This window comes from Salmo trutta, chromosome 32 (assembly GCF_901001165.1).
Source record: "Salmo trutta chromosome 32, fSalTru1.1, whole genome shotgun sequence".
Taxonomy (NCBI): Eukaryota; Metazoa; Chordata; class Actinopteri; order Salmoniformes; family Salmonidae; genus Salmo; species Salmo trutta.
The window spans coordinates 33,360,517-33,375,529 of record NC_042988.1 but is presented as its reverse complement, the minus strand read 5'-3'; the positions used below and the strand labels follow the sequence as shown (position 1 = coordinate 33,375,529).

The window sequence follows — 15,013 nt, the reverse complement described above, 5'->3', positions numbered from 1 at the left end:
TGTCGAACACGTCACATACCTGGAGAACACCGTCTCTGAGGACGGCTCAAGCCAATCATTGGGATGACTGAGGAACAGGATACTCAACCATAACACCATCCCTCTTCCCACAAAATTGAAAATCTATACTATAGTAGTGATCACAACCCTGCTGTAGGTCTGTGAAACTTGGACCCTGAACTGTCACCACATCAAACAGCTGGAAACATTCCATACAACTATCTCTGAGATCTATTATGGTTATGCAGTGGTAAGACAAGGTCTCCAACCTGGAGGTAATGCAGAGGGCAAACAGCAGAAAGGCACAGCTCTGATGGACTGGCCACACCATCGGGTTTCCCCAGCACGGTCTCCCAAGAAGGATTTTCTTTGGCGAGCTGCAGCAAGAGCACTGAAAGGGCAGGCCAGCCCAAAAAGCACTTAAAAGACAACCAGTAGAAGGCAACTTAGAGCGAGAAAGAAACAACCATCTAACTGAAGCCAGAGAAAAGCATCATTACTGCACAAACCCGGGTCCAAAACACCAACAGAAGCACTTGTCTGTCCCTCATGACTCAGTCTGTGCTTCAAGACTCAAGAACCCACAATAAACCGAAGTAATGTGCACAAGTCGTCATTATCCAAACTACCAGAGGGAGAAAGAAATGGGAGAGTTGTACATTCTTATAAATCAAAATCAAATCAAATCAAATTTATTTATATAGCCCTTCGTACATCAGCTGAAATCTCAAAGTGCTGTACAGAAACCCAGCCTAAAACCCCAAACAGCAAGCAATGCATGTGAAAGAAGCACGGTGGCTGGGAAAAACTCCCTAGGAAAAACTCCTGAGAAAGGCCAAAAACCTAGGAAGAAACCTAGAGAGGAACCAGGCTATGAGGGGTGGCCAGTCCTCTTCTGGCTGTGCCGGGTGGATATTATAACAGAACATGGTCAAGATGTTAAAATGTTCGTAAATGACCAGCATGGTCAAATAATAATAATCATAGTAATTGTCGAGGGTGCAACAAGCACGTCCGGTGAACAGGTCAGGGTTCCGTAGCCGCAGGCAGAACAGTTGAAACTGGAGCAGCAGCATGGCCAGGTGGACTGGGGACAGCAAGGAGTCATCATGCCAGGTAGTCCTAGGGCTCAGGTCCTCCGAGAGAAAGAAAGAAAGAAAGAGAGAATTAGAGAGAGCATATTTACATTCACACAGGACACTGGATAAGACAAGAGAATACTCCAGATGTAACAGACTGACCCTAGCCCCCCGACACATAAACTACTGCAGCATAAATACTGGAGGCTGAGACAGGAGGGATCAGAAGACACTGTGGCCCCATCCGATGATACCCCCGGACAGGGCCAAACAGGCAGGATATAACCCCACCCACTTTGCCAAAGCACAGCCCCCACACCACTAGAGGGATATCTACAACCACCAACTTACCGTCCGAAGACAAGGCCGAGTATAGCCCACAAAGATGTCCGCCACGGCACAACCCAAGGGGGGGGCGCCAGCCCAGACAGGAAGACCACGTCAGTGGCTCAACCTACTCAAGTGACGCACCCCTCCCATGGACGGCATGGAAGAACACCAGTAAGTCAGTGACTCAGCCCCTGTAAAAGGGTTAGAGGCAGAGAATCCCAGTGGGAAGAGGGGAACCGACAAGGCAGAGACAGCAAGGGCGGTTCGTTGCTCCAGCCTTTCCGTTCACCTTCACACTCCTGGGCCAGACTATACTTAATCATAGGACCTACTGAAGAGATAAGTCTTCAGTAAAGACTTAAAGGTTGAGACTGAGTCTGCGTCTCTCACATGGGTAGGCAGACCATTCCATAAAAATGGAGCTCTATAGGAGAAAGCCCTACCTCCAGCCGTTTGCTTAGAAATTCTAGGGACAATTAGGAGGCCTGCGTCTTGTGACCGTAGCGTACGTGTAGGTATGTACGGCAGGACCAAATCGGAAAGATAGGTAGGAGCAAGCCCATGTAATGCTTTGTAGGTTAGCAGTAAAACCTTGAAATCAGCCCTTGCCTTAACAGGAAGCCAGTGTAGGGAAGCTAGCACTGGAGTAATATGATCAAATTTTTTGGTTCTAGTCAGGATTCTAGCAGCCGTATTTAGCACTAACTGAAGTTTGTTTAGTGCTTTATCCGGGTAGCCCGAAAGTAGAGCATTGCAGTAGTCGAGCCTAGAAGTAACAAAAGCATGGATTAATTTTTCTGCGTCATTTTTGGACAGAAAGTTTCTGATTTTTGCAATGTTACGTAGATGGAAAAAAGCTGTCCTTGAAGCAGTCTTGATATGTTCTTCAAAAGAGAGATCAGGGTCCAGAGTAACGCCGAGGTCCTTCACAGTTTTATTTGAGACGACTGTACAACCATCCAGATTAATTGTCAGATTCAACAGAAGATCTCTTTGTTTCTTGGGACCTAGGACAAGCATCTCTGTTTTGTCCGAGTTTAAAAGTAGAACATTTGCAGCCATCCACTTCCTTATGTCTGAAACACAGGCTTCTAGCGAGGGCAATTTTGGGGCTTCACCATGTTTCATTGAAATGTACAGCTGTGTGTCGTCCGCATAGCAGTGAAATTTAACATTATGTTTTCGAATGACATCCCCAAGAGGTAAAATATATAGTGAAAACAATAGTGGTCCTAGAACGGAACCTTGAGGAACACCGAAATTTACAATTGATTTGTCAGAGGACGAACCATTCACAGAGACAAACTGATATCTTTCCGACAGATAAGATCTAAACCAGGCCAGAACTTGTCCATGTAGACCAATTTGGGTTTCCAATCTCTCCAAAAGAATGTGGTGATCGATGGTATCAAAAGCGGCACTAAGATCTAGGAGCACGAGGACAGATGCAGAGCCTCGGTCTGACGTCATTAAAAGGTCATTTACCACCTTCACAAGTGCAGTCTCAGTGCTATGATGGGGTCTAAAACCAGACTGAAGCGTTTCGTATACATTGTTTGTCTTCAGGAAGGCAGTGAGTTGCTGCGCAACAACTTTTTCAAAATTTTTTGAGAGGAATGGAAGATTCGATATAGGCCGATAGTTTTTTATAATTTCTGGGTCAAGATTCGGCTTTTTCAAGAGAGGCTTTATTACTGCCACTTTTAGTGAGCTTGGTACACATCCGGTGGATAGAGAGCCGTTTATTATGTTCAACATAGGAGGGCCAAGCACAGGAAGCAGCTCTTTCAGTAGTTTAGTTGGAATAGGGTCCAGTATGCAGCTTGAGGGTTTGGAGGCCATGATTATTTTCATCATTGTGTCAAGAGATAGAGTACTAAAACACTTTAGTATCTCCCTTGAGCCAAGGTCCTGGCATGAAGTTATCATGTATCCAGTCTCTCGATTTTCACATTTCTCTGGCGATAGCACGCATTGGTTCGCACAGATATACTGTAGGCTTGCTGGAAAAGCAACTATTGAAGAGATATTCACGCATGACAAATTTCCAGTGCTGTGCTGTTAACGTTTAACATATTTTCATTTTTTATTCCCAGAGAGGGAAAAAAGGCTGTGGATATCAAGTAGTGAAGTCTTTATGCAAGAATGGTGGAGTTTACAAACCAAAAGGGAAAAGAGAAAGAAGAAGGGAAATAAACCTTAATGAGAGTTTAGCCTCATGTATGAGAAGTCTAATTGATGAACAGTTTAAGATACATTTCCCGTAAGTAATTTAATCGTTATATATATAGTGCATTTGGAAAGTTTTCAGACCCCTTGACTTTTTCCAAATTTTGTTACGCTACAGGCTTATTCTAAAATTGATTAAATATTTCTTTCCCCTCATCAATCTACACACAATAACCCATAATGACAAAGCGAAAACAGGATTTTAGAATTGACCTTATTAACATAACTATTCAGACCCTTTGATATGAGACTCGAAATTAAGCACAGGTGTATCCTGTTTCCATTGATTATTCTTGAGATGTTTCTACAACTTGATTGGAGTTCACCTGTGGTAAATTCAATTGATTGGACATAATTTGGAAAGGCACACACCTGTCTATGTAAGGTCTCACAGTTGACCGTGCATGTCAGAGCAAAAACCAAGCCATGAGGTCGAAGGAATTGTTCGTAGAGCTCCGAGACAGGATTGTGTCGAGGCACAGATCTGGGGAAGGGTACCAAAACATTTCTACAGCATTGAACGTCCGCAAGAACACAGTGGCCTCCATCATTCTTAAATGGAAGAAGTTTGGAATCACCAAAACTCATCCTAGAGCTGGCCGCCCGGCCAAACTGAGCAATCAGAGGGAAGGGCCTTTGTCAGGGAGGTGACCAAGAACCCAATTTGTCACTCTGACAGAGCTCCAGAGTTCCTCTGTGGAGATAGCAGAACCTTCCAGAAGGACAACCAGCCCTGCAGCACGACACCAATCAGGCCGTTATGGTAGAGTGTCCAGACTGAAGGCCCTCCTCAGTAAAATGAACTTCACAGCCCACTTGGTGTTTGCCAAAAGGCACCTAAAGGACTCTCAGACCATGAGAAACAAGATTCTCTGGTCTGATGAAACCAAGTTTGAACTCTTTGGCCTGAATGCCAAGCGTCTCGTCTGGAGGAAACCTGGCACCATCCCTATAGTGAAGCATCATGGCGGCAGCATCATGCTGTGGGGATGTTCTTCAGCAGTAGGGACTGGAAGACTAGTCAGGATCAAGGGAAAGACGAACAGAGAAGTACAGAGAGATCCTTGATGAAAACCTGCTCCAGAGCGCTCAGAACCTCAGACTGGGGTGACGGTTCACCTTCCAACAGGACAATGACCCTAAGCACACAGCCAAGACAACGCAGGAGTGGCTTCGGGACAATTCTCTGAATGTCCTTGAGTGGCCCAGACAGAGCCCGGACTTGAACCTGATCTTACACCTCTGGAGAGACTTGGAAATAGCTGTGCAGCGACGCTCCCCATTCAACCTGACATTGCTTGAGAGGATCTGCAGAAGAGAATGGGAGACACTCCCCAAATACAGGTGTGCCTAGCTGTATGCCTTTCCAAATCATGTCCAATCAAGTTGTAGAAACATCTCAAGTATGATCAATGGAAACAGGATGCACCAGAGCTGAATTTCGAGTTTCATAGCAAATGGTATGAATACTTTTTTAGTTTTTATAAATTTGCACGAATGTCCAAAAACCTGTTTGTGCTTTGTCATTATGAGGTATTCTGTTTAGATTGAAGAGGAATTGTTTTTATTTAATACATTTTAGAATAAGGCTGTAACGCAACATGTAGAAAAAGTAAAGGAATTTGAGTACTTTCCGAATGCGTGTAGATAATACACATGGAATGGTTAGGGCCCTGTTTAATCAAATCTAGTAACCATCTTTCTGATTTCAACATATTGTGTTTCAGAAACGAGGGCAAAGGTGGCCCAATCAGGGAGCAGATTGATACATTCACCCTTGACACAAACAGCTTGGTTGGGGAGCACCCGGGAGTGTCACTGCATCTGACATTCCTCAAGACAGAGGTAGGGTTTAAAAAGAAATCAGTCTTGAGGCCGATATGTAAAGCTTGATAAAGAATGGTAATACTAGCAAGAGCATTGTGTGGTTTTCTCATGTCTTTCATGTATTCAATTGTTACCATGCACCTGCAATAAAGATAGAAGATAGCTCAGATGTGCGAGTGCCATTTTGAAACAAACAATCAGGAAATGCAACATTGAACCCCTCCCCCCTCCCCCACACACACCATTTTTAGAAAGTAGCCATGTAAACACACCCTCCAGAAATAAGATTACTCTTCTCTGGTTCATAGACTGCTTACAGGGTAAGGAAACCACTTAAATTAGGGTCTTCTTGACCATGTTCTTCTATCTGAAAGGAAACTGAATTGAAGGCAAAACTAATCTTTGACCTCCGCGAGAAAAAGAAAAAAATCTACTCCACTTTAACCGAGTCAATCAAGGACACCATGCATCGATGTTATATAAGTAAGTCTTAAAATGAAAATGTATTATCTGAGAAAGTGTTGTATTCTAGTTATGAAAATTATAATGATATTTGGGAAGTAACACGTTTTTAAACATATTTAGAATGTATTAATAGCAGATACAATGGTTATGGAAACAATATGATGACTGTGTTTTAGGGGCATCAGAGCATGCAGGAAAAGATTCTCTGAAAAGGATGAAAGATGAGCTACATCATCACATGAAGAATAACAACATTTTCCGGAAGGCCAAGGAAGATATGCTGGTTTGTTTAACCAACCTCAAGGTTTGAAACACTGTACAGTAGAGTTAGAGTTTGAAAATGCATTTAAGTGACACTCAACAATGATACAATAATACAAAATACTGATAAACAAATAACACATGAAATTAAGTTTTGAGGCACTAAAAACAATCATGGTCAAACATGGTACATGCTTAATCTATAATACATTACATCATCTATACACATGTATGCATAAAAACAAATAGTAAAAGGGTAATGATTGACTTTGACTACATATCCATAATGCATTTATTACACCCTATAAGCGTTTCATGAACGTGTTATTACAGGTCCCAAACGCATCAATAAAGATGATTGAAATATAGCATATCTATAGCTCATTCGTGTCATGCTATGCAAAAGCTCATATTTAGGTACAGTATCTTAATAGATGTATCATTACAATGACAGCCTAGTGTCATCATTATGGCTGTTCTCAAAGGTGTGCTTCTGCCATACCAGTGCTAGAGACTTTGCCAAACCACGTTTTGAAAATTAAGCTGAAATGTAGCATGTACCAGCCCCATTTCTCCCACCGGCCGCTATAGGCCCATGACCTACCTTCTTCTTCCTTTCACTGAGGTCAATGGTGCATGAAGATCCCCACAGGGTTGAATCCCTAGGGTACATTTTATGGATCAAATCGTGTAGTTGAGGTTCATATCATAACTCATTAACAGCCCTCCTCCACATCACAATTAAGATGGTCATACTGGTCTATAACGCACACATTAAGGGTCTATGTATGAATTCTATGCAGTCAAAGTAAAGTCAAATCTATTTTCCCATTCATAAAGCATTTATAGCTAATCATTTCGTGGTAATTAACTGTGCAGTTTGCCACTGAGCTATAATACCAACAATAAAGGTCTGTGTATGAATTTTATGCAGTCAATATACTGTCATATCTATTTTCCCATGCATTCAGCATGTATAAATCATTCCTTACTTATCAAAAAGAATACGGACATCCTACAATATAGAATGTTAAAAGTAATATTAACATTTTATAACATTTTTCCAGATGTAACGTTAGCTAGTTAGCACAGAAAACAATTGCTGAGGACATCGCCAAAGAATCCTACCTTTTGCATGTTACTTTTCTTGAATAGATTGAACAAATATTCATATTCAAAGCATTCAATTTCAATTCCCCATTTCAGACTCATAGCTAGCAATAACTCTTTTAGTGAGTAAAATGTACTAACACAGGGAGGTAAAGCCAGCTAGCGTTTCCTCCATATTCACTAATGTAACGTTAGCAAGCTAGCTAGTTAAGTTAGCTAAGCCCCTGGCACAATGTCAACACGTTTTACAACTCGGTCAAAATTTGGGACATTTTGTAAAAAAAATTAGCAATTTCCCTATTAACATTGTACTTTTGCACATTACAAACCTTTTAAAACAGGACATATTAAGAGATGGACAGAAACCAGTTCCTTTCGTTTTGACCCAAAGCTATTATATTGACCACAAGGTAGCCAAGCGACCACTCTAACAATGGTAATACACTGAGTGTACAAAAAATTAGGAATACCTTCTAATATTGAGTTGCACCCTCCCCACCTTTTGCCCTCAGAACAGCCTCAATTTGTCGGGGCAGGGACTCTACAAGGTGTCGAAAGAGTTCCACAGGGATGCTGGCCCATGTTAACTCCAATGCTTCCCACAGCTGTGTCAAGTTGGCTGGTTGTCCTTTGGGTGGTGGATCATTCTTGATACACATGGGAAACTGTTGAGCGTGAAAAACCCAGCAGCGTTGCAGTTCTTGACACAAACAAACCGGTGTGCCTGGCACCTACTACCATACCCCGTTCAAAGGCACTGAAATCTTTTGTCTTGACCATTCCCCCTCTCAATGGCACACATACACAATCCATGTCTCAATTGTTTCAAGGCTTAAAAATCCTTCTTTAACCCATCTCATCCCCTTCATCAACACTGATTGAAGTTTTTTTTTTTAACAAGTGACATCAATAAGGCATCATACCTGGATTCACCTGGTCATTCTGCCATGGAAAGAGCAGGTGTTCCTAATGTTTTGTACAATCAGTGGGTACAGTGATTGAAGGCAGGGGAGATCAGGTGGGAGTATTCTAGCCAATGAGAGGGCAGATAAGTGTGAACAACATGCACAACTAAGTAGTTTTTGTCAAAGTTGCCGGAACGTCATGTGCATCCACTTATATCAGTACATTTGTAACAGCCTAAACATTACGAAACTATTATTCAATCAAATAAGCTTCTCGTAATTCTATACTCTCTTATAGACCTTAGCTCACGCAGACAGATTTTAGGCGGAGTAAATCCTTTCACTTCACCTCTTCTCTGTTTGACTGCAGATGAGAGGTGAAAGGTCAGTGTGGCATCACTTCCAGGTGACAGCCTAGATTCAAAACATACCATCTTCAAAGGTTGTCACTATTTACCACAGCCACAGTCTTAAACCTGCCTGTTTCTACCATTTATCTTCTTAAAACCTGATTTTAAACCTAACCACAACGCTAAGCCTAATGAACACCAAAAATAAAATAAACACGAATTTCTACGATATGTGACTCACCGCCTCAATTCGGTCTTATGTACCAAATTTTTAAACGTGTTTTTTACATTGGATAAAAGTAAAAATTCAGAGCAAGACAATTGTATACTGTGTATTCGGAATGTATTCAGACACCTTCACTTTTCCACATTTTGTTACATTGCAACCTTACTCTAAAATTGATACACATTATCCCATACTGACAAAGCGAAAACAGGGTTGGTTTTAGAAATGTTTGCAAATGTATTACAAATAAAAACCAGATTCCTTAATGATATAAGTATTCAGAACCTTTGCTATGAGACTCGAAATTGAGCTCAGGTGCATCCTGTTTCCAATTATCATCCTTGAGATGTTTCTACAACTTAATTGGAGTCCACCTGTGGTAAATTCAAATGATTGGACGTGATTTGGAAAGGCACACATCTGATCTGTCTAAATAAGGTCCCACAGTTGATAGCGCATGTCAGAGCAAAAAGCAAGCCATGAGGTTGACGGAATTCTCCGTAGAGCCCAGAGACAGGATTGTGTCTCGGCTAAGAGCTGGGGAAGGGTACCAACAAATTTCTGCAGCATTGAAGGACACAGTGGCCTCCATCATTCTGAAATGGAAGAAGTTTGGAACCACCAAGACTCTTCCTAGTGCTGGCCGCCCAGCAAACTGAGCAATCAGGGGAGAAGGAACTTGGTCAGGGAGGTGACCAAGAAACTGACGGTCACTCTGACAGAGCTCCAGAGTTCCTCTGTGGAGATGGGAGAACCTTACAGAAGGACAACCATCTCTGCAGCACTCCACCAATCAGGCATTAATGGTAGAGTGGCCAGACGGAAGCCACTTCTCAGTAAAAGGCACATGACAGCCAGTTTCGAGTTTTCCAAAAGGCACCTAAAGGACTCAGACTATGAGAAACAAGATCCTCTGGTCTGATGAAACCAAGATTGAACTCTTTGGCCTGAATGCCAAGCGTCACGTGAAGCATGGTGGTGGCAGCATCATGTTGTGGGGATGTTTTTCAGCGGCAGGGAGACTAGTCAGGATCGAGGGAAAGATAAACGGAGCAAAGTACAGAGAGATCCTTGATGAAAACCTGTTCCAGAGCACTCAGAACCTCAGACTGGGGCAAAGGTTCACCTTCCAACAGGACACTGACCCTAAGCACACAGCCAAAACAACACAGTAGTGGTTTCGGGACAATTTTCTGAATGTCCTTGAGTGGCCCAGCCAGAGCCCGGACTTGAACCCAATCAAACATCTCTGGAGAGACCTGAAAATAGCTGTGCATCAACATTCCCCATCCAACCTGTCAGACCTTGAGAGGATCTGCAGAGAAAAATGAGAGAAACTCCCCAAATACAGATGTGCTAAACTTGTAATGTCATACCTAGGAAGACTCGAGGCTGAAATCGCTGCCAAAGGTGATTCAACAAGGTACTGAGTAAAGGGTCTGAATACTTATGTAAAGGTGATATTTCCGTAAAAAAAAATATACATTTGCAAAAATTTCTAAAAAACTGTTTTTGCTTCGTCGTTATGGGGTACTGTGTGTAGATTGATGAGGGGAAAAAACTATTCAATCAATTTTAGAATAAGGCTTTAATGTAACAAAATGTGGAAGAAGTCAAGGGGCCTGAATACTTTCCGAATGTACTGTATCATACACTGCATTTGAGGAACAATGGGAAAATAATTCTGCTTTGAAAGTTGATAAACTTGTAACCCCACTTTTGTCAAAATGGGCCTTGAATGTTTTGGTACACCTACAGAAGAGCTCAGATCTTCTTTGTCTACACCCCATTCAGCATTGTTCACACCCTTTTAAGCCTTAGCCCCACCCATCTATTTAAGGATTCACATGTGAGGCCGTGTGTTAAACAGAGTTAGTTGTGAAGTAAATAAGCAAAGATTAAGACTAAAAGTGGTTAAAGTAGTAGCAAAAGGTAGTAGTAAAAATATCCTAATCTGACTTTGGTGTAGATCATGTTGGGCTTCACATTACAGTCTCTTGTAAACATCACTATATCAAATAAAATCAAAGTATATTTGTGAAATGGTTACTTGTGTAACAGTGTTGCTGCAGTCCCTCTCCTCATGGTATGTCAAGATGGTGCCGAAGAACATGGCTGACGTTTTACATTCTCCCAACCAATTGTGCATTTTTTTTTGCGCTTTGTGTAACTTATTTTTTTACTTATTGTGTACATAATGTTGCTGCTACTGTCTCTTATGACCGAAAATAACTTCTGGACATCAGAAAAGCGATTACTCACCGCGGACTGGAAGAAACGTTTTCCTTTAACGAGTTCAATGAGAAGTATATCCTGCTTTCACTGGAACAGGCCCACGCCTTTTGCGTGAAGAAAAGGGGGCGCAGATTGGGGATCCTTCTGAAAATCCGTAGGCGAGCGAGTAAACTCCCAATGCCTTCCATTCTTCTTGCTAATGTGCAATCATTAGAAAATACAATTGATGACCTACTATTAAGATTATCCTACCAACCCGACATTAAAAACTGTAACATCTAATGTTTCACCGAGACGTGGCTGAACGAAGATACGGACAATATAGAGCTGGCGGGATTTTCCATGCACCGGCAGAACAGAGACGCTACCTCTGGTAAGACTAGGGGTGGGGGTGTGTGTCTATTTGTCAATAACAGCTGGTGCGCGATATCTGATATTAAAGAAGCCTCGAGGTATTGTTCGCCTGAGGTAGAGCACCTTGTGATAAAATGTCGACTAAACTATCTACCAAAAGAGTTCTCATCTGTATTATTCGTAGCCATCAATTTACCACCACAAAACAAATCTGGCACTAAGAACACTCTCAACCAACTCTATAAGGCTATAAGCAAAGAAGAAAATCTCACCCAGAAGTGGCGCTCCTAGTGGCCGGGGACTTTAATGCAGGCAAACTTAAATCAGTTTGTTCTAAAACTTTTGACCGGTACTGTATGTTAGTGTTCAAATGAAGTACAGTTGTGTAATGTCTGTACATGTAACATCCCTTCAGTTTACACAGCAGATCGATTGATGTTTGCTAAAGGTAAATGTACTCAAGTGTTGTTGCTATTGTTATGCTTTTACACAGCAGGTTAGGGGTGCATTTTCAGATGGGTTTAGATTAGTACTTCTCTTGGGATCTGCATGTTTCCACAGGCCACCATAGCAATTATGATCACACTTGCTGAATTCAAGTATTTGCAGCTTGAAAGCACACCAAAATGCACTTAAGAAGAACTTAGTTTATGAACACCCGGTGCACAGCATTTAGACTTGGTTGTGGTAAAGTACAATCATCAGTTAATGTGAGAGTGGACTAAATAATCATTTCTGTGCTACATTAGGATCACATCATGATGCAGCTGAAGTGTAAACTACAAGAATCCATGGATCTCTCACTCAAGACCCCCAACAGCTCGTTTCTCCCAGGTAAATGAAACGGACCAAATGCTTTACATATTCCAATATAGTTGAAATCAAGTCAAGTACTCGTCAGAACAAGTCTGGAAACCATGTCCACTTTATCTTGAGCTGCATTTAGCTTGTCATAAGTAAATGTTTTCAAGTTATACATTACTCACATTACTTTCAATATTGTTGTTTGTAAACAATTGAGTGATAAACATTTATATTTTGGGTTATAATAAAGTACGACAAGAACACAAACAATTCAGGATTTTGTCCATGGCAGCCTAAAATGACTAAAGAAACCTCAATATTGCATGACAGCTAGATAGCTTTTTACTTAAAGGAGACGTGTAGTATTTTACAAATTGATGTTAGTGTGACGTGGTGAGGTTGGACCTAGGTGCAGAGAAGAGACCAGTCAAGGAATCAGTGCTTAAGGATAAACATACATTCTTTACTTAGAAACGGTAACCGAAGGATCACAATAACACTGGAAAAACAACAACACAGTCTCAAACTCAATCAGGAGACAAATGTACACAGCAAACAATTCAAGCTTCTGCAAAGGAAACCAGAAAACACACCTCTTTTAATAACAGGGAAATCATAATGAGTAATAGGACACACCTGAGTGTCATTAATGTCTCTAGGGCGATCTCTGCTGCCCTCTGGTGACAGGTGGAACCATGACAGTTGGTTCCTTACCCTTAAAGTAATCCATTGGCCAGGAGAAACTATAATCCATGTTTGGTTTTCTTTAAACAGCCACTACAAACTTTAGATAACTTTAGCCACCACAAGCTAACAAACAATAGAAATGATGGAGACATTTGAGGATGCGTTTTTTCTTCTTAAAATGAAATAGTCAAATCCCCTTAAAGTAACATCAAACCAAATAGAGTTAATTTCAGGGGATTGGCCACTATCTAACATCAAATTATAAAAAAGCTGATGCTTGTCCTGAATCCTTTCTCTTATGCAGATGATGTCACTGTGGAGTATAACAAGATAAAGATGTACTATGAGAAACTGATGGATTGCTCTAGTACAGTACAATTCACTCCAAGATTGGATTTACACACAAAAACTACCACATTTGAATCACAGTCTGGGAATGGTAGGAAGTGTGTGCAGGTATGTTTGTGGGGAGTTGATAAACCACATCTAAACCATAGGAATTCAGTCTGAGAGTATTTGATCCCATGTACTAGGGTTGCCTGGTCTTCCATTTTCTGTTACAGGTGTCAACAAGTGTAACAATGTTAAATCCTGAGATTGTCAAAGAACTTACAACACATGACCGCAAGCCTACTTATAGGTATCTATGGATCACTGAAACGTCCATAACTTTATCATGGCCTTTTCCTATGCTCATGTTTACCAAATGAGTGCTTGACTCTTTTTATTCCCCAAAAAAGTTTACAACTGTCACCTTTGCCCTTCGTCTGCCTTGCAGGCTCCAATGCCCCAAGGCAGGTCTTTTCCAGTGCAGTTCCACTGGACTGGTGTTTCTGATGGAAGGGAAGGGAAATGTGGTTTACATGATGACTCAATGGGACAGCAGCTTCCTGGGCTCCATGACACCAGCAGGACCCCTATTCAGCATTGACTGTCCTGAGCATTCTGTCCGCCAACTGCATCTCCCACACTGTATGTGTGATGGTGAGTGATGCATCACTGTATGTGTGATGGTAAGTGATGCATCACTGTATGTGTGATGGTAAGTGATGCATCACTGTATGTGTGATGGTAAGTGATGCATCACTGTATATGTGATGGTGATGCATCACTGTATGTGTGATGCTAAGTGATGCATCATTTCAGTATATTGATTGTTTTAATATACAATATCAAGATTATTTAAAAAATACAATTATAGAACAGGTATAATGGGACACTAACGCTGAATAATACATTCAATAATAATACATTGGATGAGACTTACAGTAAATTAAAGCATTATTTACAGTCAATTAAAGCATTGTTCTTATTCTGCAGATGAGAAATTGTCCGTAGCCCATGTTACTGATGGCAGCATGGAGATTGTTCAGCCACTGAAGACGACTGCTACACACGTGATTATAAACATCACACACCTCTCCCTCTTTGGCCTCATCAGGGATGTGTTCTCCTTCCTCCCGGTCCGAAGCCAGGTGCTGCTGTTCTTCCGACCACAAGGGAACAGACCCCAGAAGCGCATACTGAATGTTATGTTGTTGCCCAAGAATGTGCCACTTTGTGAGGTAATGTTTACAGTATGAAGGAATTAATTCTGCACACTGCAAGAGCTGTTTTGTAGAATGAAATTGAACGTAGATATTGTTCTAGCTGGATAAATGGTGGTAAAATGGTTCATTACCATTACTTGATTTCCCTCAGAAGTGTTAGTGTGAAGGTATTTGATCAGTTTACCCTGAAGTAATGCACCTTTATTCTTTGAAGGTGGAACATCAACAGAAGGGGAGTACATTCATTCAAACCAGCTCCAACTGCACATTGAGTCCTAGAGGAAAATATGGTCTCTGCTGTGAACTGGTGGCAAATTCTAGGATACAGCCAACAGTAAGCATGGCCATCACATACTACCATACATTCCTATATGCACTGAGTGTACAAAACATTAGGAACATCTCTTTTCATGACATTGATTGACCAGGTCAATCTTGTTAAATCCACTTCAATCAGTATAGATGAAGGGGAGGAGACAGGTTAAAGAATTTAGATATGGATTGTGTATGTGTGCCATTCAGAGGGTGAATGGGCAAGACAAAATATTTAAGTGCCTTTGAGCGGGGTATGGTACAGCAGTTGGCTTGTGTCAAGAACTGC

At 41.4% G+C, this 15,013-nt stretch overlaps 1 protein-coding gene across 5 annotated transcripts in view; it reads left to right on the top strand.

Annotated features, from left to right (window-relative positions):
• The window catches only part of LOC115171760 (nuclear GTPase SLIP-GC), a 44,618-nt gene that overhangs the window by 24,886 nt on the left and 4,719 nt on the right, over nt 1-15,013 (top strand). For 4 of the 5 annotated variants that reach the window (XM_029728884.1, XM_029728887.1, XM_029728885.1 and 1 more), the window contains 10 exons: nt 3,506-3,672; nt 5,366-5,483; nt 5,840-5,948; nt 6,107-6,234; nt 12,121-12,205; nt 13,167-13,318; nt 13,426-13,502; nt 13,641-13,846; nt 14,183-14,427; nt 14,627-14,746. In XM_029728884.1, coding sequence (XP_029584744.1) covers nt 3,506-3,672; nt 5,366-5,483; nt 5,840-5,948; nt 6,107-6,234; nt 12,121-12,205; nt 13,167-13,318; nt 13,426-13,502; nt 13,641-13,846; nt 14,183-14,427; nt 14,627-14,746 — 1,407 coding nt within the window. The remainder of the gene's footprint in view (nt 1-3,505; nt 3,673-5,365; nt 5,484-5,839; nt 5,949-6,106; nt 6,235-12,120; nt 12,206-13,166; nt 13,319-13,425; nt 13,503-13,640; nt 13,847-14,182; nt 14,428-14,626; nt 14,747-15,013) is intronic. The other variant, XM_029728886.1, reaches the window with a different exon arrangement.